The 26,429-nt window shown below is 28.9% G+C and overlaps 6 protein-coding genes across 8 annotated transcripts; 1 reads left to right on the forward strand and 5 right to left on the reverse strand.

The window, feature by feature from the left end:
- Positions 1-637: 637 nt before the first annotated feature.
- Positions 638-11,227, reverse strand: LOC124491671 (Kv channel-interacting protein 4). Of its 3 annotated transcripts, XM_047054351.2 has the most exons (7): positions 8,222-10,062; positions 8,066-8,140; positions 2,316-2,440; positions 2,108-2,251; positions 1,838-2,050; positions 1,695-1,757; positions 638-1,550 (listed from the first exon to the last, which is right to left on the reverse strand). In XM_047054351.2, exons 1-7 carry the CDS (start codon positions 8,340-8,342, stop codon positions 1,503-1,505), a joined length of 789 nt encoding a protein of 262 aa, XP_046910307.2. In that variant the 5' UTR covers positions 8,343-10,062; the 3' UTR covers positions 638-1,502. The 3 variants fall into 3 exon arrangements, with proteins under 3 accessions (XP_046910307.2, XP_046910309.2, XP_046910308.2); XM_047054353.2 differs by lacking the exons at positions 8,066-8,140; positions 8,222-10,062 and adding an exon at positions 10,925-11,227; XM_047054352.2 differs by lacking the exons at positions 8,066-8,140; positions 8,222-10,062 and adding an exon at positions 2,683-3,410.
- Positions 11,228-12,887: 1,660 nt separating this feature from the next.
- Positions 12,888-16,537, reverse strand: LOC124493216 (armadillo-like helical domain-containing protein 3). Its single transcript, XM_075735196.1, has 13 exons — positions 16,379-16,537; positions 16,267-16,317; positions 16,065-16,205; positions 15,881-16,003; positions 15,731-15,826; positions 15,484-15,669; positions 15,358-15,411; positions 15,186-15,290; positions 14,948-15,115; positions 14,733-14,859; positions 14,476-14,600; positions 13,938-14,400; positions 12,888-13,781 (listed from the first exon to the last, which is right to left on the reverse strand). Exons 1-13 carry the CDS (start codon positions 16,445-16,447, stop codon positions 13,261-13,263), a joined length of 2,229 nt encoding a protein of 742 aa, XP_075591311.1. The 5' UTR covers positions 16,448-16,537; the 3' UTR covers positions 12,888-13,260.
- LOC124493213 (NHL repeat-containing protein 2) lies at positions 16,508-18,843 on the reverse strand. Its single transcript, XM_047056295.2, has 2 exons — positions 18,590-18,843; positions 16,508-18,528 (listed from the first exon to the last, which is right to left on the reverse strand). Exons 1-2 carry the CDS (start codon positions 18,750-18,752, stop codon positions 16,616-16,618), a joined length of 2,076 nt encoding a protein of 691 aa, XP_046912251.2. The 5' UTR covers positions 18,753-18,843; the 3' UTR covers positions 16,508-16,615.
- A 78-nt stretch (positions 18,844-18,921) lies between these two features.
- Positions 18,922-20,757, forward strand: LOC124493215 (stAR-related lipid transfer protein 7, mitochondrial). Its single transcript, XM_047056297.2, has 3 exons — positions 18,922-19,796; positions 19,860-20,059; positions 20,137-20,757. The coding sequence occupies exons 1-3, from the start codon at positions 19,031-19,033 to the stop codon at positions 20,698-20,700; spliced, it is 1,530 nt and encodes a 509-aa protein (XP_046912253.2). The 5' UTR covers positions 18,922-19,030; the 3' UTR covers positions 20,701-20,757.
- LOC124493214 (uncharacterized) lies at positions 20,728-22,436 on the reverse strand. The gene has a single exon (XM_047056296.2). It carries the CDS (start codon positions 22,369-22,371, stop codon positions 20,755-20,757), a length of 1,617 nt encoding a protein of 538 aa, XP_046912252.2. The 5' UTR covers positions 22,372-22,436; the 3' UTR covers positions 20,728-20,754.
- Positions 22,437-22,862: 426 nt separating this feature from the next.
- LOC124491895 (uncharacterized) lies at positions 22,863-24,160 on the reverse strand. Its single transcript, XM_047054610.2, has 2 exons — positions 23,752-24,160; positions 22,863-23,511 (listed from the first exon to the last, which is right to left on the reverse strand). The coding sequence occupies exons 1-2, from the start codon at positions 24,053-24,055 to the stop codon at positions 23,081-23,083; spliced, it is 735 nt and encodes a 244-aa protein (XP_046910566.2). The 5' UTR covers positions 24,056-24,160; the 3' UTR covers positions 22,863-23,080.
- Between the last annotated feature and the right edge of the window lie 2,269 nt (positions 24,161-26,429).

Here is a 26,429-nt window from a genome sequence, read left to right on the forward strand (position 1 = left end):
TTCTTGTGTTCAACAGGCTCATTTCTTGTTAAACTGGCTGTTGATTTTCTAAATTTAGCATCACACCCATCATCATCATTTTCATCATCAGAATATAATCGATTTGTGTGCTATACTGGTGGCTGTTTTTTCTCGATTAACTTACATCAGTTGATGTTGATGATGATGATGATGAATAGAGTAGCGAAATAAAACAAAGCAACAACAACAAAAAAACAAATTAGGCCATAACGGTGCCAGTTAAACACAGTCGGTGAAAAAATTCTTTGCAACTTTGTGTTTAATTTTAGATTTTTTAAACCAACCAACCAACCAACCAAAAAAAAAAAAAAAAAAAAAAAACACTTAACAAGCGTTAAGTAGTGATAGTGAAAACTGGTGCTTACAAAATCTGAACAATTCTATTCAACTGCAAACACTGCCATTATCTTTGAATAGAAAAAAAACCGGATATATTTTGTATTTTGCCCACAAAAAATTTGATCTTGATATTTAATTATTCAAAAAAAAATCCAAAAAAAAATATTCTCTATTTGTTTGGCCAATAGATGGCAGCACATTGCTCATCATTTTTGATTAAATCAGTTTTTTTCAGTTTCTTTTCCAGTTTTTACATTCATTTCGATTTGAAATTTGATTTCTTTTTTTGTTTTCATTTATTATTCATAATAGATAGATTATTATATATTCCGATTATCAAGTGGTATATTATGGTATTATGTGGTGATTATTATATTGTGTGGCTAAATATTTTTGTTTTCCATTAGTATGATTTTTTTCCATTTTATCCATTATAAATTCATCTTGAAACACGAATATGTGAAAATGAAGAAGAAAGAGAAGAAGAAGAAAGTTAATAAATAACAATGATTTGGGCGGAAGAATTTTTTGTTTTGTTTTTTTTTTGAAGTGAAATATAAATTTGTCTGTTTGTGTGTGTGTGTGTGTGTGGATCTGGTAAATATCTCTGGTTCACCGATATATAATGGTATTTTTTCTGTCTCGTTTGTTGGTTGGTTGTCATAACAGAAACAGAAAACAAAAAAAAAACAGAAAAATTTAGGTTGTTGTTTCATTTTCAAAGATTGGTTGGTTGGATACATTTTTTTCCATTTATAAAAATTGTTTTTTTTGTGTGTGTGTGTGTGTGTAAAGATAGATTTGTGATTTGTGAATCATGATGATGGATGATGGTGAGAAATGATGACCACAACATTATAATTATCATTATTATTATGGATATCAAGATAATGTGGAATATATGATGGCAAGAATATTCGTCATTGATCAAAAAGATAGAATATATCGAGAGATGTGGATATGAAACACAATAAAAAAAAAACATGAACAGCAGCATAAAATCATTTCTCACATTTGCTGTCAGCCATTATTTTTTTGTTTCATTTGTGCAGAGATTGTTGTTGTGTTGTTTTTTTTCTGGTAAATATATGTTGTCGTTGTTGTTGTTGTCCAGAACAAAAAAAAACTGATAAAAATCATCATCACAGTAATGTATTGAATACATCGAATGATTGTAATAGATCATCGTCCTGTTTCATTGTCGTTGTTTTTTTTGTTCCATTTTTTCGTTGTTTTTGTCACGACGAGTGTTCCATGAATGAGAATAGAGAAGAAAAAAGTACACAAATACAACATGTGAATAAATTAACAAAAACAAGGGAGAAAAAAATTACTTTTTTACAAGCTTCAACGAAAATCTCATATGTTACGATACCATCATTGTTGAGATCTAATTTCTATACAAGTAAAAAAAAGAGGCAAAATTTCGTTAAAAATTTCAATTTACAATAAAAAAAAACAAACAAACAAACAATACCTTGAATACACGATCGATATGTTGTTTATAAGTGGATTCATCCACCTGTGGTTGTACAGATTTGCCCAATAAATCATATACGGAAATAATAACACGACTTAGATCATCTTTACTGATGACACCATCACAATTAACATCGTATAGGCTAAAAATCCATTTAAGTTTATCTTGTATAGTTCCTCGTGACAATACAGAAAGTCCAATGACAAAATCCTAATCATAATCATTTAGTGTATTTTTGTAATTTCACTTTAACATTCATTTGCTTACCGTAAATGTAACAATACCAGTACGTTCAGGATCAAATGTATTGAAAACATAATGAGCATATTGATTGACATCGGCTCCTTTTGGAAAAAATTGTGAATAAATATGTTTGAAACTATCTTCACGAACCACACCACTTGGTGCTTCCTATATTTTGGTGAAATTAATTGGTAAAAAACTCATTTATTCATATAAATACATTGATTATTACCTGTTTGAAACCACGATAAATCATTTGTAATTCTTTTCTAGTGAATTTAGTCAATTGACATAATGTTTCCAATGCTTCGGGTCGAAAATGAACATTCGGTGCATCCAAATCATCGAATTCACTATCTAAAATTGACGACGATGATGATGATGATGATGATGATGAGAGAAATTGGAAAAAAAAGAAAAAGAAAAAGAAACACAAACAGAAAACAGACACAGTGGAATTTAATAGCAGTTCAAACAAAATAAAACAAAACAAAACAAAAAAGTGATTGAATTTCCTTGGAGAATTTTTTTTTCTCTATCTTTTCACTTTACAATTCATTGATGAATAATTTTTCTGCGTGTATGTCAAGAATAATTACATATGTAAGAGGAAGAATGATTTTTTCTTGATTTTCTTTTCGTTTTTGAAACATTCGATGAGCCACTGCCACCAGCAGCATTACAGCGAACACTTTGCATTTTTTTTTCTCGTTTTTTTTTTTTTTTGGTTCTTTCAAATATTTGTTGATTTGATTATATCGATTTTCAGGTTGAAATTTTTTTTTTTTTTTGGATTTTTTTTTTTTTTGCTTAATTTATTTCCATTCGATTCAAGCAAAAGAAAAACCAATTAATTCGATTAAGATTGATTTTTTTTTTCGAGCAAAATCAAACTGAAATTAAATTTGCTTTGTCTCATCGTGTGTGTGTGTGTGTCATTACAAGCATCTCTACTATTTATCACTGACTCACAAAATATTCATTTGGTGGATGAAAAGAGAGAGAGAGAGAGAGAGAGAAAACTAATTTGTCTTTTTTTTTCGAGCCAAGTTTTTTGTGTTTTTTTTTCTAAATCTATTTCTGTGTATGTCCTCTACATGCTGTGCTTGTTCAATTGAATGGCGTTTTTTTTCTGGGTAACGGTAAAAAAAAAACAAGAAAAACGCTGTTGATGATGATGATGATGATGAGAATATAGAAAATACAAAATTGACGACAACAACAACAACAACAATAATGTCCCATTGTAATCATTATCCACCACCATCATCATCGTGATCATCGTCAGCAGCAGCAGCAGCAGCAGCGAAAAAAACAGCCATTTAAAACGATTAAAAAAACAAACGCTAATCACATATACATTTTATTATGACGTAGTCGGTTTTGTAAGTATATTTATGACGTGAATGAAAAAAAAACTTTTTCCACATTATTTCATAGCCATAGTCATACCACCTATCTGGTGATTGTTTTTGATTTTTTTTTTTTTTTTTTGGTTTTCTATATATTCAAATGTGCATTGGACAATCAATGTGTAATCTAATTAATGAATTTGATTTTAATTGAATTTGAAAACTTTTCAGATTCAATAGAAATTTTATTTGAATTGAAATGGAAATTGTAAAGAGAGTAGATGTGTGTGCTACTTTTTTTTATGGTTGCTGTATGTATACAACATGGGCCAAACAAATCAACAACGGAAACGTAGATTATGTACATTGTGATTGTTGCTGTTGTTGTTGATTATTCAATAAAATCAGGAAAAAAAGCAGGAAAGACAAAATGGTCTCATTTCAGTAGTCAGTAGTAGCAGCAGTGGGGAAATTGTGGGGAATTTGTCCATTAACCACGTTGTGAAATACTAAAAGCAAGGATTATTTTTTTGTTGTGGAATAAAATTCCATCCAATTCGAATTGAATTAATCCACAAGTCCAATATATATTAATATAAAACATCATTCATTTATTGAAAAATAGAAATCGACATTATGGAATATTCTTACACACACACACACACAGCATGTATATATTATCATTATTTATATATTATTAATCAGGCAAATAAGCTGTTGTTAAAAACAAGCTAATACTACAAAATGAAAACCTCCCATTACTAGATAGTAGATAACGGGAACTTTCAAATTAAAAATGTGCATTGTAGGTGATGCATGGCCAAATTGGCTTCACAGAATTTAATCATTACAAAACACAACATGAAACAACACGACATAACAAACAACACGAAAAAAAATTGACCAAAATAAACGATTCTTTTTTTTATCGTCGATATTGAAAAAAAACTGCATTCGGTCAGCTTTCATTCATTTATTTATATAAATGACTGAAGGAAAAAAAAGCAATTTTCATTTCTTTGTAAAGAGAAAGCAAAAAAATGAAACTTTGTTAATAGGATTTATTGTTGTGTGTCATGATCCAACAAGAATCCAAAAAAAAAGTATTATTATTCTGGTAAAAGTTATTATATCCACACACACAATACGACGACAATATATGGAAAGGTAATAAATTCTTTGGTCATTCATATATAATAATAATAATCTACTAAACACACACACACACACACACAGAGAGTAACATTTGATAGATTCGAAATTTTTTTTTCTCCATTCTTTCATTGATGATGACAAAGTTGCACTTGGAATTTTTTTGTTGTTGTTGTTGTTCCAAAATAAAATAAAAACAACGATAATGGAAAGTGAATTGGATCGACAAGTACCACCATATATAAATGCAACAAACAACAACAATGTTGACACACACACACACACACACACACAGAGAGAGAGACAGAAGAGAAAAAAAAATCAAATGAAATTCTGTGGAGACCCTATTATTATTCTGCTTTTCATCTTCTTATTATTTTTTTTTCTCATCCACACCAGCAGCTGTAGTTTTTCTTTTATTATTTAATTTCATTGTGTTTTTCGTGAAAATAATAGAAAAAAAAATTCTACTTTAATGTTGTCATCATTATCATCAGTAGCAGCAGCAGCAGAATCGCTACTTTTTAAGGTGGTTTATGAAGATGATCATCATCATCATTATTTTATTTTATTTTATTTTAAGTTCAATTCAAAGAATTGGATTTACATTGTTTGTGTTCCATCATCCGCATTAAATTAATTTAATTTTTTTTCATTCATTCATTCATTTTTCCTCATCATATAATCGACACAATAATAAGATTATGATTAAAGCTTTTTTTCATTCTATTTTTTTTTGCCTGGATTCCATCAAATGAATGAAAGAATAAAATTGATAGAATTGTTTCAATTTTTTTTTCGATATTGAACAAAATTGAAAATAAAAACCAAACAGAATCGAATGGCAACATTCTGTTGTTGTTTTTTATTTTGAATCAATATTTAACGATCGATGAGATTATTAATTGTCCAGAAATTTCTGTTCAGAGCAACAAAAAAAAGTTTGATTCAAGCAAAGTAAAATCACGAAATCAAGAATTGGAAAAAATTTTTTTGGTTTTTTTGTGTGTTTTTTTTCCAAACCAGAAAAAAAAACACTGGAAATGACAAAAACAAGAATAGCGACATTGTTTTAGTTTTTTTTTGTTTTTGGTTTCTATTTGGCTTCAAGCAATTGAACACAAATATATTTGCAAAATAGGAGAATAAAACTCGGTTACAAGAAGGAAAAAAAATACAAACGAAAATGCACCGTTTTATTTTTTCATTGCCCGAATTCTGTTTGATTCAGCATTATAAAACATTCCAAGTTGATTATATATCATTAAAATTCAGTAAATTTTGCTTAAAGGCAATGGAAAACATTTAGTAGAATTTGACTTTCAGTTTAGTTGTACCGTGAACAATTTAAATTCAGTGAATCAACCATTATTAACAATGTTTTCCAGGCATTTTGGTGAAATGTCAAACCCACCAAAAAAAAAATGAAAAAAAAATGAAATTAAATATGAAAAATGGTGGTTTGCGACCAGTGGTTGTTTTGTAGTAGTAGTACAATTTTTCTACAATTTCAATTTGTTTCTTGTTCACATTTTTTTCGGTAAATTAATAGAATGTTGACAGACAACGACGACGACGACGATAATAATATAAAATAATAAAACCTTTGCACTTAATACTTAGGTATTCATGAAGATAGTGAGATAGATAGTGAATAATGTATCGGTACAACATTATTTGTAGTTCAATGTTGGTCATTTTTGATAATAATGTGTGCAAGCTCTCACAACAACAACAACAACAACGACAACAACAACAAAACTTTGAGGATTACAAACGAAAATATTCTTGGACAATAATCACACGAATGATAAGGATAATGATTCGTATTCTGTTTTTATTTTTCTTCATTTGATGCAAAATGAAAATGGAATTTCGAAAAAAAACTAATGACAAAATCTTCTTTTTGTCATTAGTTTTTTTTGTTTCTCCGTTGTAATTCTTGCACAATAAATAATTTTAGTTTGTTCGTTTATTCGTTATCATTTATTATTCAAGTTAAGTCAATCAAAAAAAAAAAAAAAAAAAAATAGAAAAAGTTTTTTCTCTGTGTGTTTGGCCTATTCATTAATTCATTCATTCATTCATTCACTCATTCAATCTTTAAATTCAGTAAAACTTTGAAAATTCATTTTTTTCATTTGATTTCTATTGAAATTAAAATATAAATTCATTTTTTTTGCCGTCATTTTCAATGAAAACTTTTTTTTTCATTTATATGAAAAAAAAACAAAAAAAAACTTTGTTGAAACCAGTGCTGCAAAATTTTTTTTTTTCAATTAAATAAAAATTCATGACCGACCAACCCCCCCTCACCACCACCACCACCACCACTACCTCTGTCCCAATGAAATGTGTCATTACAATAATGATAATGATGATGATGATGGTCGTTTTTTTTCTGTTTTGTTTCGTTTGGTGTTAATGTGCACTATTTATTTAAATTGTGTACGTGCCTGTATGTGTGTGTGTGTGTGTGTATGTTTACCATTTACAATTTTCTTTGATTTTAATGATTGGAAATAAATTTGTTGTTGTTTGAGATCATGTGATTAATGATTATGGTTTAATATCGATGGATTGAATAATTCATCACACACACACACACACACACACTGATACACTGATAGATTGTCTTTAACTTTTTTTTTCTTGCACATCTATAATATATCTCTTGGGACTATACATGAGAAAACAATGAACAAATCGATGAGCAACATTATTATTGATCACAAATAATTAAAAGTATTCGGCATACAATGCTTCTCAGCGACAATTTTCAATAGATTTGAACTTTTTTTCCCGATCTCTATAGAGTTCAAGAATCGTAGTCAATGTTTTCTGAAATTCTGGAAAAAAAATTGATCATCTAATGAATCTTTCTTTTGCTCGTTTTACATTTACATCCAATTCACAGTAGACCAGTGGCCATAATGTATCAGCATTACACGATAAAAAAAACGATGAAAAAAAATCGGACAATTAGATTGAAAAAAAACCTGAAAAAAACGCACACACAGAGAGATGATATCATGTTGGATTTTTGTTTCTCTCTCTCTCTCTCTCTCAAAAAAAAAGAAATGGACAAGTTTCAAATGGTCAAAATGCATCTGGTCTGTCTGGCATATAATGATGAATAAACACTTGAATGTATGTGAAAAAGTGAAAGTGAAACATGTTAAACATGAGATTCAAGATGTTGTTTTATGATGAACAGAAAAAAAAACTTTACGAGTTAATGCACAATATATCACCACTGATATATGATGATTCTATTTTTTTTTTTTTGTTCGGATGTATTAAATGGTAGTGAAGAAAAAAAAATACATGTCCATTATCGGCTCAATTACATATTCAATATGGATGAACGAAGATCATTATAGGTTACAGCCAATAAATCGATCGATCGATCGATCAATTGGTCGATTGATCGATTGAAATGTACATTACATTACAATTTTGTGTGCACACGTCTTACCTTTAATCGAATCCCAGCTATTTTTTCGTTTCTTTTTCTTTTTCAATTGTTTAACACGATGAAATACATTCCAAACTAAAAAAAATAGAAAAAAAATATCCAGAAGAATCATCAGAATCAATTTAATGAGAGAAATTTTTTTTTCTGATTGTTTACCATTAAAATTGACATTATTTTGATCATTGTTATCACCATTTTCATCATTAATTTCAATCGTTTCTTTTTGGCTGTTATTATTATTGTTATTAATTCGTTCAATTTGTTGATTCGCAGTCATTATTCGATCGATTTTTCAACAATCTGGGCCATTCGATTTTTTTTTTAGTTCAAATCCATTAAATTTACGAATAGAGATTCTTCATTTTTGGTAATTGCATCAATGCACTGTTTTTTTTTTCTTCAAACAAACAAACAAACAAACAACAAACCAACCAACCAACCAACCGATGAATGAATTAAAACACACACACACACACACGGTTCCAACTTTTTTTTCCGCCTGGGAATATTATGTAATCAACGAGATAGAGATATATCACCTACTACTACTATGACTTTGATAAAGAGTCAAGTTGTTTAAGTTAGATAAGTTTGTTTGGTCGATAAGTAGTAGTGAATGGAATGATGAAATGAAAAGTTGCCCTCACATTAAACTCAAACTCATTGATGTATACTGGATGGAAAATAATTTTTCTACTATGATAAAACACCGGTGTATGTGATGGTAATGACGTTTTGATGTTTAGATAAATTTTGAATGAAAATGAAAATGAATAAAGTTCTGTTGATTGCAGGTGAATGAAATTCACTTTTTCACCATCATTTTCATCAAATCAAACAAAGCAATGTAATGATGAAAATGTATGCACAGTACATCATCAGATAATCGATAAATCAAACGGAAAATTTTTTTTTTGCAAATGACACATGACAACATTTACAGTCCCCCGTTCACAGTTGGTAAAAATGAATGACAAACACTTGAAATTCTATTTTGATTGATGAACAAAGAAAAAAAATAAATAAAGAAGGAAAAACGAATGTTATAAATGTCGGAAATGGAATGTACACATAAATTCACAAATGCACTACTTTTCGGTTGATTTCAGAATCAGATCAGAAAATCCATATGTGGAGAAGAAAATTTTATGAATTTTTTTCCTTCTCTTTCTCGTTTCAATTTAAATTCAAAATACAAACACACACAGACACGCAGAGGACGTTTATCGTGAAACGAAAAGGTTGAATAAATTCAGTTTATCGTGAATAATAATGGCCATATTATTGTTCTGTCAGAGATATGACGACAATCATGATGATGCGATATGCATGCAATTTTGTTGTTGTTGTTGTCGTTGCTGATATGTCAGTGTGTGCACCTTTCGAAATCATTGCCTAGAATGTTTGTTTTTTTTTTGGAGCCTTGTGTATTTTGTTGGAACACGATGAAATGCAATGATGATGATGATCATCGTCGTCGTCGTCGTCGTCTTCTTCTTCGTTAGACATTATTGATGTACACAATATAACGGTATAACGGTAATACGAATAGAGCAAGTGTGTGTGTGACTGTTTGCACAACGCAAGTGTGTATTTTATTCCACACACACAAAAAAGCAATAAGGGCCATTCTTTCAATTTTTTTTTTTTAGTATTCCATTTTTCTATCCACATACACATTTTCACCCATTAGGATTCTTTGCTTTTATTCTTCTTCACTTTTTTTTATATTTTCATTTATTTTCTCGGCTATTTTGAGATAGTAAAAAAGATTGTTCTTCTGTGTCTCTGTGTATTGAATATGTTTTGGATTTGAAGAGAAAAAGCTTTTTTCGTTTATTTCTTTTCTGTTATTAGTGGTTCAATGGCTTTTTCCACCACCACCATCATCATATTAGGTAATATTCGATATAAATGGACCATATGGAATTTTTTTTTCATGCTTCTGTCGTCATCATCAGTGGTCAACGTCAGTGGTTGTCGTTTGTTTATTTTGATTGAGATTTTGTTGACAATTTTTTTTACCAAATGTGAAATTTGTCATTTTTATTAATCACACATTTCAACAGTGTTAATGTTAACGTTTTTAAAATTTGAAAAAAACAAGGATAACCATCATTGATGATAGAAAAAAGATTTGCAAACAAACAAACAAACAAACAAACGAACAGCAAAATATATTATGAGTTTATGATGACAATTTTTTTTCACATTCAAATTTTTTAGCCTGACCACTACCACCACCGCCACAGTTGCCGCAACCATCATCAAAAAAAAAAAAAATTTTTTTATTGATTGAAAAAAACCTAAAATCAATCAATCAATCGATAAACACACACACAAGCGGTTTTTTTTATATTTTGTTTGCCAACCACCAAAAACCCGCATACACATAGGCGGAATTAATGAAATTACAAACAAACATACACACACACGCAGTTTGAAAAGTTTGTTTGGCCAACACCAACAACAACAAGAAAAAACAAATAAAAAAACAATAAGTTTCAAATAATAAGAATCAATAGAATTTCAATGATTCAGCACAACAACAAAAAAAAGAATTAAATTATCTTTTCCAATTTTGTCTTTAGATTTCGATTCCGTTACATGAATCAATTTATTATGTGGTATGTACAGTGTACACGTCATTTGGTATTTTTACCACACACATACACATCAATCAATCAATCAAAAGAAAAAAGTTCAATTTTTGTATCAATCAGAAATTTCAAATTAAGCCAATGTAATTTGCCAGCAGCCAAAATAAAAAGCTGATAACATCGCTGGATTGAGAAACTTTTTCAATCCAAAGGAAAAATATGAAAAAAAAATTTTTTTTTTTTTTTTGGCAAAACTTACCAAATATTTCAAACGGATTTTTAGTCAATCGCATTTTCGATGTCTTTGTATACACAAACGATGATTAAATCTTGATCGATCTGCTGCTGTGATGGTTGTGTGTGTGTGTGTGTATGTTGTATCTGTAGATATGTGGCAGAACTTTTAATCGTTTGTTTGTGGCACAGAAAAAAAAATTAGATTGAAAATGGATGTGATTTGAAGCCAAAGAAAAATTTTCATTTAGAATGTTGAATTTTGTTTTTGCATTAAGAAAATCTAAATCTAAACATTGTCTGTTTCTGTTGTCGTTGTTTATTTTCGTTTGATTCAGATTATTCAAAACAAAAAAAAAATAGCCAATCGAATGATTCGAATTTCTATTTCAACTTGAGCGGATTTTCTGTCTCTCTCTCGGCTATTTTAAGTTGAATTTATTTGTGTGTGATAGTAAAACCAGAATCCTTTATTTTATGGCACAAATAAATTATCCTTTTTTTTCTGAGTATAAGCCTTTTTTTTCTCGGAGAAAGTGTCTCTATGGGATTCTTATAACACAGCCACAGCCGCCACAGAATTAGCAGCAACAGAAATGATATGCATAAAATTTTCATAATAATAACAATATACTAAGAAGAATCAATAGTGTTAAGCAATGAATAAGAAAAAAAATTGCCTACATCCATTATTTGATGATGATGGTGATGGTAAACATAGCATTAATGATGATTAAGATACTATAGTAAAAAATAAGAACCAGAATTCGAAAAAAAAGTGTTAATCTAATAATAAAAAACAATGAATTTTTTGTTTCATTTTTTTTTCTTGTGTTTGTTTTCGTATTCTTATTTTTTTTTTTTTTTTTGCAATTTTTTTTCTGGTTATTACAGAATATTCATAAATATTAATAAATCATACACACACTCACAAATTAATGCAGAATAGCAGCAGCAGCCACATGATTATTATTACATGAAAATGACGGGAACATATAAAGGAATTTGACAAACGCCAGAATTTATTCATTCATTCATTTACAAATAAAAAAATAAGATTTCTACGTGGATTCTTTAGTTCTTTCATTCGTTTTTTTTATAATTTAAAAAAATTTTCAACGAAAAAAAAATTCTATCCATTTATTCTTGTTAAGAAAGAAAATTTAAATTTTTTTTTCTCCTCTGAATATTAGAAAAAAAATGAATAGAAAATCCATTTCCATTTCCATTTCCATTTATTGTTAAACTTGCAAAAAAAAAAATATGAAAAGTTTTTTCTCTTTCTTATTTCTTTGGAACCAAAAAAAAAAACGAATCATGTTCATGTCATTTTTTTTTACAATGCAATGACTTAATGCTTCCTTTTACAATACAATACATACATCATTGAATTCATCGAAAGAAAAAAAATAAAGACCAATCAAATACAGAAAGAAAAAAATAAATATCCGAAATTTTGTCAACATCCGGTGTTTCATCTGTTATTCCCGGTACTATGTATTTATTATATATGTGTTTATGTCACCATCAACCAATCAATGCATGTGTGGCCACACACATCAAATTAGTTTTGTTAAACAAAACAAACTACAATGACAACTATCGACAATTATCCACTGTTGATTTTGATGTTGATGTATGATAGGATCAACGATTCCGGCAATCCAATCATTCAATGCAAGATTATACAAGATTTTCAATGAAGAATATAGTGTATATATAGCAATCAAAACGGTGGATCATGTTTTTTTTTGTTCTGATTGGAAATCACTGTGTGTGTGTGTTGTGTGTAAGAAAATCATACAAAATTCACACAGGATGTGTTTATATGAAAATAAATAAATATATAAATGTCAATACGGACGATTCCAATTTGTGTTTGATACAAGTAATCAGGGAATTGAGTGAGAGTGGGAGAGATTGAGAAAAACAACAAAATGAAATGAAAAAAAAAGAATTTTTTCCATTTCAAATCAGCAAAATAAATGTGCCAAAAAAAAATTATTATTATTATTATTGCTGTTCTTGTTGATGAAAAAGTACAAATGATGATTTCTCAATTGAATTGAATGGCTGAATGAACAAAAAAAAATTTTTCGTTGAATAAAATAAACAAGTCATTCAGATTTATTTGTTTGTTGTTTGTTGTTGTTGTTGTTGTTGTCGATTCTTGAAATCATCATCATCATTATTATAAATTGAAACATTGCCAGTGAATATAAATTCTCGATACATTCTCAATGATGGCATAATATTGTTGACCAGATGTTATGGTGGCTATATGGTTTCAATAAAATCAGTGCATCTGAACTGAATGGATGAAAATGATCGATTGAAATGAAAGAATGGCACATAATAATCTTATTCAAATGATGATGATGATGATGATGATAATTGATGATTTGATTCGATAAAATTGGTGATACCAGGTGATGATTGTTCAACATCATTGTTGTCAGTGGAACATAAAGTAATGGCAGGAAATTGTAAAAATTGCAATTCTTGAATTAAATTATGTTGTTCATCTGAATGAATAATGAATGATTTTTTCATGGTAAAATCTTCAATTATTGAATGAAGAATTTGATTGAAAAAATCAATTTCATTTGATTTGGCAAAATTATATGATTCATATGAATCAAGATTTTCTTGTAATTTTAATGTCAATGTATCATAATTATTGCGTACAATGTCCAATACTTGCTGTTCGGATAATGTAACCATTTTATTCTGCTGTGAATATGATTCCAATTTCATATTCAAATGTGCAATTATTGCTTTTATATTGATTAGATTATTAGTCAATTTATTTGATTCTTCTTTGTATTTGTTATTTGTATTGCCAATGCTAGTGTTTTCTTGTTTTGTCATGTGCCGTAAAGCTACAGAGAGAGAGAAAAAAAAGAGAAAACATTATTATTGATTGATTGACTGACTGATTGATTTATTGCTTGTATGTTTGTGTGCGAATGTGCGAGTCTACTCTATATAAAAAAAAAACATATGGAAACCAAATCATCATCCAAAAAAAAACTTACCAAATAAATTAAGATTATCAAAAACAGCATGCATACGTATTATTTCATAATAAAGTTCATCATAACAATGAACATTATGAAGAAAATTATCACCATAAAGTATAAACATATTGAATATGGTGATTGTTTGTTGCATTACGGTGAACAAATTGATTTTGTTTTGTGATTGTTGTTGTTGTTGTTGTTGTTTGAAAAAATATGCTTCATTATTCAGTAGAAATTTCAACAATAAAATCAATGATGACCACAATTCTTTCCAATCAAAATTGATACGAACTTTACAACGTTTTTGAAAGCATAAAATCCTTTGAATAATGCCAAGACAAAAACCAAAATGTTCATGATTTGCATGGCGATTAAGATGTGTGTGAATAAATTCAATCATCAGATCCAATATTGTATGACAAATTGGACGTAAAACATTTCTGTTTTTCTCCATCGATGCTTTTCTATGTCTCATGGGCTAAAAAAGAAAAAAAATACAAGATTTCATCATTCAACCAAACAAAAGATACAAATTATTATTATTATTATTTACCATTCGCCGTAAATTTACAATAAAAGACATATTATTATCATGTATAATGGAATTGGCACTAGTATCTTCTGTGATACAAGTCAATATTATGAAACAAAGCCGTACGGTTTGAGTGTTGGCACCATCTTAATAAACACATAGACACGCAGACATGGAATAAAAAAAAATATGATCATAAATAAATAAAGAAAAAAATTCACCAACATCAGGAAATCGATTAATTCAAGCACGAAACAGAAATATCACTAAACACTAACCTTTCATTCCTAACATGATGATCGAAGAGAATTCTAAAAATGTTACCAATAAATTTGATGGCGCTATTCCCAAGAAATTATTACCGGATTCATTTTCATCACCATCATCTAATAATTCGGTTAAAGTCTTTTATGAAAACGAAAAAAAAAACAAAATATATATAGAGATTTTAAGATGATAAATGAGAAAAGATTCATGATCAATAATAGCTTACAGTCGTTAATAAGGAAATAAAGTTACGGTTCAATGAAACAGCTTCATATAGAGCAAGTAAAACAAGATTTACAATATGAAATGTATGAAACTTTTTACTTGTTATTCCATTATTCACAATTCCATTGCTACTGTTTTTATTATCTTCATTTGCGAATATGGTGCCAACCTTTTTTTTCAAGGAAATCAAAATATTCAAAGAAAACTAAATCATAAACAAAAAAAAACGACAAACATACCATATTGGAAATAGATGAGAGTAGGCCACTTTTATTTTCATTTGTTAATTGATCATATTTCACAATAAATTGCATCAAATGATTTGTAATGGTTCGGGAATATCTCTACAAAACAAAGTTAAATCATCAATTTATTAAAATTGTTTGAATGAAAAATAAACAACAACATTACATTCAAGACAATATCATTGTCAACGATTGATAATTTCATCACATATGGATTTGTCTACAATAATAATGGAAAAATAATTGAGCTAAACAATTGAAATTTTGAATTTTTTTTTTCGAAAAAACTTACATTTGGTTTTTGATAATTTAAAAATATCGTCAACAATAATAATATCCATAATTCATCCTGTTGCTGTCGTTGTTGTTGTTGTTGTTGATCGATGGAAGCACTGAATAAATTAATTAAACCATCGAATACCTGATGATTGGACATGAAATTTTCCAGAAATCGATTTGAATTTATATCACTAAAACTCTATTAAAGAAGGAAATTATCAGATTTCAGATTCGATATGATTAATTAGTGGAATAATTACAGCCGTTAAGATTGCAAGTAATTTCAATGAAATACTTTTGATACCGGAATGAATTTCATCATTGAACAACAAAAGACAAATAGTCTCGATGAATTCCTTTAAAAAACAACGCATATTAAGATTAGACCCAAACATTCGTCAACATCTTACATCACGAATTTTTTTGGAATGTTCATCATCATCACAGAGAATCAAGGATATTCCATTCGTATCATCATTGGAAATTTTCGTTTTCAACGTAAAAAGAACATGATATGAAATTGAACACAGTGTCTATAAGAGAATGAAAGAGAATTTGCAATGAATAATTCGATGATAATCACAATCTACTTACAATCAATCCATTTAGAATACGCAATTGATTCGAATTTTGAATAGCTTCGATACTTTTTTCGAATAAAATGTTTACAATTCTTTTCACATCATTTATGTTTTCAATTTTGTCCAATTCTTGTTTTAATGCTGTTCCATTTGCCTATTGTGGAGAACAATGTCGAAACAAAATTGAAAACACACATATATAGATCGAATCAAACCTTGAGAAGAAAAAATTCATTCCAAAAATTTTCATTCGATGATTCTTCACCCTACAGAATTTTTAAAAAAAAATGTCAAGAACAATTTCAATTTCAATCACAATGCAATTACCGTAATTAAATCAATGTAAAATTGTACAATTTTTTCTCTCAGTCCTTTTTTCGAATTTTTGTTCAACATTTTCTTCGTGATTCGTGATAATTGTCATCATCATCATTTCACAAACATGTGACTGAAAGAATCAATTTTCATTCATGTTTACAAACTGAATATTCGGGATTCATCCACAGAATATGTTACCTGCAAGATTATTTAAATTCTTTATCTTTATTTTCATTTTGTTTTAAATTACAAATTTATATGAATAATTTTTTTGTCATCTTGATTGTCTTTTGATACATGAATAGGCTGTTTGATAATCAATTTAAGAAATGTACAGTAATTTTCTTTTGTATGACATAAATTTAAATTACATTCAATGGATAATTCTGTAATTTTTCCATGCATGGCTGCAATCGATTCTAATGAAAATTCAATATCATTTAAATCATTGGTTTGAATGGCATTATTTGGCATTATTGATAGGCCAGATGTATTGTCCAATAATGTACATTTGATTCTATGTTTGGCATTAGCATCGGCTTTGAATGTGTTGATAAAATTAAAATACAAAGAAATTTTCATTTTTTGATTACAAGATATTTTCAACGGAGTTTCCGATAAAGTTTTGATATTATTATTGGAATTAAAGTTGTTATTAAGAGATTCTGTTTCACCGGTCAAATGATAATGATCGTTGATTGAATAAGGATTAATAATGGGTAAAATTGTGGCATTATTGCTATTCAAATCAATGGCAACTATTCGATGGTTATTCGTATCAGCAATCAATAAGACATTTTGATCAGGAATAAAACATAAACCATTTGGTTCATTGAATTTTCCAACATTATCATTGCCATAATTTACTGTTAAATTTTGACATTTCTTTGTTTTTGTTTCAATCTTTTTGATCTTATGATTATATGTGTCGGCTATGTAAATAATGTCATCGTTTGCACAACAAATGCCCATACAATGTTGTAGCCGACATTTGGAACCAATGGCATCAATATCACCAAAGGCAAATAAATCGGTTGGATCCACACTACCACCAACCAATGTAGACACAGAATTTGTTTGTAAATCAATCATACGGACACTTGAACTTTCACTATCGGCAATATAAAGTATGTTGGAATTCAATGCGATACCGGTTGGTTGTGCAAAACTTGATTTTAAAAGGCTACGATGATTTCGTTTCTGCTCATTACCATCACCGGCAAAACATATGCATGATAAACATTGTTCATGTTTTCCATGAACAGTATCACCTTGTTCGGAAAGAATCAATGTCCAGATTTGATGAGCACCGGCTACAGCAATATAAAGCCGATTTTGATCACTGTTGAATACTAGATCCCATGGTGAATTCAATGATTTGGCTACAGTTTCAACTGTTCGTAAAATTATATTAATTTTTCTAATGGCATTATTTTCCGTATCACAGACATAGAATATGTTTTGATCGATCCAGGCTATTCCTTGTGGATAATTGAATAAAGCTTGTTCAAATGAGCCATCTCGAAATCCGACGCTAGAAGAACCGATAGTGAATTCAATCATTCCATCAATGGTTGTAATGATAATCATATTTGATAAAGTATTTGCGATTGCAAGTCTTTTTCCGTCATTTGATGAGGCAATTTTGGTAGGAAAATTTAGATGGCTTACTTTGTTTGAATCTTTAACCGAAATGATCGGTAACGATGATTTTCTTTCCATGAAAAGTTGATTCTTTTGGCCATAATATTTTAAACAAATATCGATGTAAAATTCAAGTTTATTCTTTATGGCTAGTTCACCCATCAATGTGAACAACAATTTACCGTTTGGACTGATGATTACAATTGTTGGCCAACATCGTATACATAATTGATTCCATAATTTTAATTTTGGATCATTACAAACAGGATGATCGATACCATGTCTAATCACAGCGTTCATAACATTTTCCGGTGATTTTTCATTCTCAAATTTTGGTGAATGAATACCAATAAATGAAACTTCTTTAGGGATATATTTTTTTTCGATTCGATGTAAAAATGGCAACATATGAAGACAATTGATACAGCAATAGGTAAAAAAATCACAAACAGTAATTAATCCATGGAAATTGTCCGTCAACGATAAAGATTCAGATACATTGATCCATTCTAGATCTAATTTCATGAATAAAATTATTAAATTTAATATTAGAAAATTTCAATAATTTCAGCAAACCTTTAAAATCATCTTCAATCACAATTGGACATTCATGTAATTTATTTAGAAAATTAAAAATCAAATTTTCTCCATTATCCGATGATGAATTGGCCATTTCATCTTCCATATCGAGCTGTTTGGCTAATTGATGTTCGACAGCTGAAATTGTTTGATCAGACATGATGATGATGATGATGATTGATAGAGAATAGCGATCAATTAAAGAATCAAACAGAATATATAGAATTTTTCGAGCAACAGTTTTTCTATTTTTACATAAATCGTTGATATTGTGAAAATGGTGATACATGGTGTTGTTGTTTTATAAAAGCATGCATGCATGAATATATCAGCTGTCCATTTATATGTGCGTATGCATTTTTGTACATTGATTTTTGTTTGCCAAAAAAAAGTGTGTTTTAATCACAATCATCATCATTATGAATCAATGCCGGCAACATGTTTCTATCGGGAAAATTATCAATCAATATGTTTAGGTTTTTTATGACGGCGAAACAAACACCAAAAAATATTAAAATCTTTCAAAATTCGAATTTCCGTACACAATCATCATCATCATCAAAGCCATTAAAACAATATAGCGATTGGTATGGAAAATTATCGCAAAACGATACTAAACTATTCCGGTGGCTGGCCAAGACAACATTAATTAAAGAACGAATCTACGATAATCTAATTGTATTTACACGAATATTGCATGTGCAAAGCAATGTTTACTTAACATTACAGATACGTCGAATTGCTCAACTTTGTCATCTATATCGTCGATTATATTCACCAAGTGAATTTCAACTTGTTATTAATAATTTAAAATTTTTTAAATTTCTTTCACATGAATATCGAAATTATTGGAAAAAATATTTTCTTCAACGTCTGGTTCTGTTTAGTTATGCTGTTTGTTGTGCATATAATTGGGAAGAACGTATCAATGATAATGAATTTGATGAACTAATACAAGATTTCATTCAAAATTATGAACAAAATCAGGTGGAAAAAGAATCAAATGTTAAAGTGAATCGTTCAAATGATGATGATGATGATCGCTGTGTATTACAAGATAATGGTGATACATCATTTATGGTAGTGAATTGTATGGAAGCTGATAACAGTAGTGTCATAACTGAATGGGAAGAGATAATAAAACGTGAAAATTTTCATGTTTTACGTAAATCTATCAATAATAGTGCCCTTTATCAATATAAAGGTAATGAATCAATGATGATGATGATAATCAATTTCATATATTCGATTCTATTTCAACATACAGTGTTTGGTTCATTCGATGATATATCGGCATATTCATTCTATTCCGTACAAAAGGATTTAGATTATCGTAAAAAATGGGATAAACTTGTCATTAAATTAGATATTGTCGATGTTGAATCGACAAAACCTAAAACGGTTTCAAAACGTCATCGTTTATATGATACGGGTAATGAATTGATTCATTGGATTATGAAATATCCGGTAAGTTTTTTTTTTGTTTTGTGTGTGTGTGTGTTTTGTTTTTCTGTAATAATTTTTTTCTATTCAATCTAAATTAGTATCCAATGATGAATCGTGAATATCTCTATATACGACGATCGATAATTGATTTTCAACGAAATTTTATTGTTCTTATATCACGTTCGGTAACAAATTCTAATATAACCGAAAGTCAAGAACAGGTCCGTGTTTACAATTACATGTCACATATGGTCATTAGACCATATGAAAGTTTTGATAAACCTGGTTTTGAATTTATGTTGACATATTTTGATGATCCACGTGCTTCATTTCCATCACCAGCGTATGCATGGATGGCAGCCAGAGGTGTACCAGAATTTGTTGAAAAATTACATCAAGCTGCATTGAAATTTGCAAATGAAAAACCGATGGAAAATATATTTCATCAATTTACTATTGTTGATCAAGACGATGATGATGATGATGATGATAATGATGAAACATTCGTGATTAACAAATTTGAAACACCAAATGAAGATGAAATTACTAACGGATCGGAAACAGCGGCCACAAAGCTGAATAAAGATAAAATTAACAAGAAAAATTTCCTAGCCAGATTACCCGAACCTATTGTTGATTTTGATTCTCTTATTTGGAATTAGTCATTACAGAGAGAGAAAGAGAGAATGTGTCAATAAATTGTTTTTTTTTATTTTTTATTTATGTAAATTGAAAATTTCATCAATACTTTTATCAATAGATTCATATGTCAACTGGAAACGATCAAGAATTTTGGCAATGAAAATGTTTGTCCTGTAAATGGTTTCCAATTCATTGGATTTATCAATCATTCGATATCGAAGTATGATTCGGAATAGAAAAATTGTGATTAAAAAATTTTCCTTTCTTCCCATCGTTGTTGTAGCGGCATTCAAATTCAATGTATTGATCAATGAATGAATATGATCGGAAATTTCATCAATTTCAATTTGATTATCAAGGATTTCGTGTAGAAATGTATGAATTTCTTGAAGAAATATTTGTTTTCTTTTCACACATGCATGTTGATTATCATTGAGTGGACGGAAAAAAATTTCCTCATCATCGTCATTTTTTTCTGATTCAATCTTTTCACCATTGACATCATTGGCAAAATGAACCTTTTTCGTATCATTGCCGATGGTCATAGTCGATGAAATGGCTGGACATGTGAATAGATTCCAAAGTTTATCTGGTGATAAATCATGATCAATTTGTTTGAATACTGATTTTTTATTTGTTTTCGATCGTTTTTTTCCACTATCACATACCATTCGATCATATTTTTCATCTTCAATTTCTTCTTCATTCAATCGAGCACAAAGGCGAATATATTGCCAACGATATCTTTGCAATTTTTTTTCATCATCTTCCACATTGTCCACAATTTCTGGTAGCTGTGGTATTGAATTTTGTTTTACCGCATTGATTTTTAAAAGATTTCTTGTATCATCAGTGATCCATGAAGATATTTTTTTCACTATATTTTCATAAAATTTTCGTTTCTTTAACATTCCACGTTTTGAATTTGTCGATTTCATCGAAAGATCACTGATTGAAGATGCTGTTGATATTGACATTCGATCGATTTCATCCAATAACAATTGTTCTTGTTCTTCATTGTTTTGATTTTTATTTGAAAATTTTGTCGATATTTCCGTTTGATTGGCAAATTTTTCTTGAATATTAAAATTTCTAAATTTTTCTTTCAATTCATTGAATTCTTCTTCCTTTAAATATGGTGCTGATAATTTGGATTCGATTGTTTTTTCATTTTTTAGCACACTATTTTGTAATTTGGATTTTTGCTCGCCATTAGATTTATTTTCCAATGTTATCAATTTGAATTCATCACCACATTTATAATCATGACCATCGTATAGTTTTATCTGATGAAATTGATCATCATCATTTTTTCTCATAAAATATGGTTCACTCGATAATTGATCTTTGATATGTTCACTTTGTTTGAAACATTGATTGGAACAAAAATTTTTTCTTCTCGTTATATCATATACTTTATTTTGATGAATATGATAAATTTGATTCAATTTGAATTGATTTTTCGACGTTTTCGATAAACGATTTGTGCACAATGTGTAGCCACAAAAATCAATCGAAGCACGTTCTATGGTCAAATCTTCATAATATGATTTCGTTAAATAATGACAATCATCAAGAAATTCTTTTACAATGAATTGGATTTGATTTCCACCATTATCGAAACATTCAATATATTTTTGTACAATTTTCAGACATTTATAGCGGTATTCACGATTTTTATCCGGATTCATTTTTATTTTTCATTTTTTCAAAATAAAAAAACTTTTCACATATCACACACAAACGTGACAATCATCAACACAGAAGATAATTTTCATACACGAAAAGTATATGCATAATAGTTGGTGCAAAATTCATACGTTGATTGGTTTTCATTTTAAATTTTTTGTTTTGCAATTTTTTTTTTTTTTTGCAAGTTAACGATGATTGGTTCATTTTTTTTTTCATCCATTTATAATTCGCGAATATCGTTCGAATAAAGTTTATGAATTATGACCAAAAAAAAAAAAAAGAAAAGAACTTTAATCGCAGTGTCATAAATTTTTTTTGTCCAACAAAGTAATTTACCGATTTTGTCGTTCAAAAATATTATTATATCCCTTGCGTGTGTGTGTCAATGAATCAAGGGTTTCTATTTAATGATTATTTATGATTTTTTTTTTGTTGTTGCCTCTCATATCTCGAAAAAAAAACGATGCTTAATAATGAAAAAAGATGGCAATTTAAGTTTTTTTTTTTAATGTTTGGCATCATGAATCAATTTGGAGCAACAAAAAAAATAGAAAAATTTAGAATGCATCCACACCATTTGAACGATAGATGGCGATAGATTATTCCATTGTTTTTTTGGTTCGAATTCGTGTATTTGTTGTTTTTTTTTTTTAATTATCAAAATCTAAAAATTAAAGAAAAAATTGCTGAAAACGGAAAAAACAATATTTAGCAAAGTGTTATTTTGAAAATTCCAACATTTGTTTGTAATAAATAAACTGGATCATCATGATCATGATCATGATCATCATCATCATTGTGAGTAATATGAATACAAAGTTTCGATAAAAATAATTGACGATCACATTCTTTATAAAATGTAGCCTTCAACGATGTTTGATCATTTTGTTGACATAATTGTAGAATTGGACGTTGAAAACATTCCCAAAAATTTCTGATCATCAACTCACATAATGGATTTTTGTTGAATTTTCTTGACATTTTTTCTTTTATTCTCTTGAAATGTAATGATTGTTGGCAACCCGATTCATGTTCATGTTCATCATGATGATTCGAATGTTTCCACTCGATCACATTGATTGACCAATTGTAAATGTTACCATCATCATCATCATCACCATCATCACCATGGTTTGTTACTAGATTGTTGGATATGTCCGTTGAATTGGATTGGATATATTCGTATTTTCATCATTGTCATTATAATAATAATATTGTGATGTCAAGAAAACGAACACGATTCACATGTCACACGCAAAAAAAAACGAACAAACAAGTAAATCGTTGTTGTCGGTTGTGTGTGTGTGATTTGTAATTTGAAAAGATGGCAAATATTAACATTATTATTATGTAATACTCTACACAACATAAATACATACCCGCTACTGTTGCTGATGTTGATGACGATTCAAATATACCAAACGATGGAGATGGAGAATCAACTAATCTGATACGTTTCTCATGATTTGATGACATGTATTGTTTACAATAAATATATAAAGGAAGAGAAATATGTGGAATAACAAAATCATCGTGATCACCGTAATCATCATCATCATCATCCTGATGATTTGGTCGATCCAAGATGTTCGTATTCTGGTTATTGTTATTAGCCATAAATCTCAAACTTTTCAATAATCGTTGTTGTTGTTGGATCATTTTCTTTTTTATTCTTCTCATCATTACCGATTATGATTACCAATTTTTTTTTCAAGTTTTTACCATCATAATCATAATCATCATCATCATCAAACCTCAACATTTTGTGTGTGTGTGTGTGTGTATGGGTTGTTGTTTTCGTCGATTATTAATATTCATCATGTTAAACTTTTTTTTTGTTGTCTTGTGGTGGCGTATTTTCTCAACAACAACAACAACAAAAAATCTTCATAACTCAACTGTTTTTTTCTTCTTCTTCAGATAAATTGTTTGTCATCATCATCATCGTCATCGTCATTTTTTTCTCCATATTGTTGTTTTTTTTTCAAAAATTTTGAAAATCCATTTTCAAGGCTTTCCCTGAAATCAATATACGCGGATATATTCGTTGGAATGTAAGTTGGAAAACTTTTTTTTTCTTTTATTTTCTTTGATTATCATTTTTTTTTCTGTTTCGAATGTTTTCAAATAGAAAAAGTATATATGAGCAATAAAGCAATGAAAAACTTTACAAGAAAAAAAAATAGATGCAGCAGCAAAAGTATTAAGAAAGTTTTTTTTATATTTGAAAATTCATTTTTTTCATTGTAAAACTTTTTTTTCTTCTCAATAGTGTTTGTTTGCCTTTTGGGCCTTATCTTGAATCATTTCTTTTTTCTTTCCATCTCATAGATTATTTTTCATTTTTGTTTTTTATTTCGTCTATTTTACAGGGCAATTGTTGTTGTTGCTGCTGGAACGTTTGTGTGTGTGTTTGTGTGTGGTATATGAAAAATTACTCATCATTCAGATAGACATTCATTTGTTTGTTCCAAAACGCTTGCTCGCACACACACACACACCGAAATATTAAAGATAATAAATTTTTTGAATTCTCCAAGGAAATGTTTGATATATGCAGATTTATGGACGATTTTTCCTTTTCATTTCTTTTCAGTACCACATTCTTTCGTTTTTTTTACGCAAACACACACACACATATTCTGAACATTAGTAATTTTTTTTTGTTCTGATGAAAACCCTAAAAAAAACATTGCTGATGATGATAATGATCAAGTTACATCATTTTTTTTGTTGTTGTTTCAGAAGTTGTTGTATTGTTCTATAACTGTTTACATTTTAGCTTAGAATGTTTTCTCTCTCTCTCTCTCTCCATTTTTCTCGTAGTAAAATTTTTGCCATGCTAATTATAAACAGAAAGAAAGAGAATTTCGAAAGAAAATCTAAAAATAGAAATTTTGTAAATTAGTTGTCGTTGTCGTCAGATGCTGCTGCTGCTAATCAACATGACGAACAAAACAAACAAACAAAAAAAAATGGATAACAAATTTTGAAAAATCGATTTTAATGATGCACGAATTCTTTGTAATTGATTTTTTTCCCTTCATCATTCTTAATATTACTGCCGTCGTCGTCGTCGTCGTTGTTGTTGTTGTTGTTGTTGTTGTTGTTTGGTATGGGAATTTGATTTGTAATTATTGATGATGAATAGAAATGAAGGAAAAAATGAATGAATGAATGAATGAATGAATGAATGACAGCCAAAACACAATGAATTTATTTAATTCTCAGATGGTTGGTGAATACAAAAAAAAATTCCTGGTACCCTTGAGATGGATCATCATCATCATCATCATCATCATTAAGATCAAAGGCAACAGAAAAAAAAATGCAAACAGACATATTTGTATTCAGTGATTTTTCACTGTTGTTGTTCATTTTGTTCGTTAGTTTGATTGTTTAGTTATTATTAGGTTTGAGTTATTATTATTACCGCTTCGTTGATTATTGTTATTTTGCCTCAGTTCTTTCAATGGGAATAATAATCAAAAATAAAAAGAAAAGAAAAAAAAACACATTCAAATAGTTAGTGAATGAAATATTAGTAACAGAAAATCAAAACATTAATGATTGAACTACCGATGACGACACAACAGCAACTTTTTTTTTTACTTCTTTAGCATAAAAAAAACTGGAATTTTTTCCCAAAAAAAAAAAGAATCAATATTAGATGATGCTGTTGCTGTCGTTGTTCACGAAAATAAGAATCGACTGTGCACAGAAAAAAAAATAACTAATGAGGTGAAAAAATGAAAATTGAAATTATCGAAAAAAAAACTTTGCAATTTACAGCCTAGTTATTTCGCAATAAATTTTTTTTTTGTCTCACCGCATGCAAAACACACACACTTGACTCTTTTCAAGATTGATGTTGAAGATTGAGAATGAGGAGAGCAAAAAAAAAAAAACTTCTCACACCCCATTTCCTTTACCACCACACCTGCATCAAATAAACATGAAAAATCCATTGATTGTTGTTGTGTGAAGATTTTGATGATCGTAACCAATTAATCATAACACGCGCGCATACATGGATTCAATTTTTTGTTTTTTTTTT

This window comes from Dermatophagoides farinae, chromosome 1, assembly GCF_024713945.1.
Source record: "Dermatophagoides farinae isolate YC_2012a chromosome 1, ASM2471394v1, whole genome shotgun sequence".
In the NCBI taxonomy this organism is placed as follows: Eukaryota; Metazoa; Arthropoda; class Arachnida; order Sarcoptiformes; family Pyroglyphidae; genus Dermatophagoides; species Dermatophagoides farinae.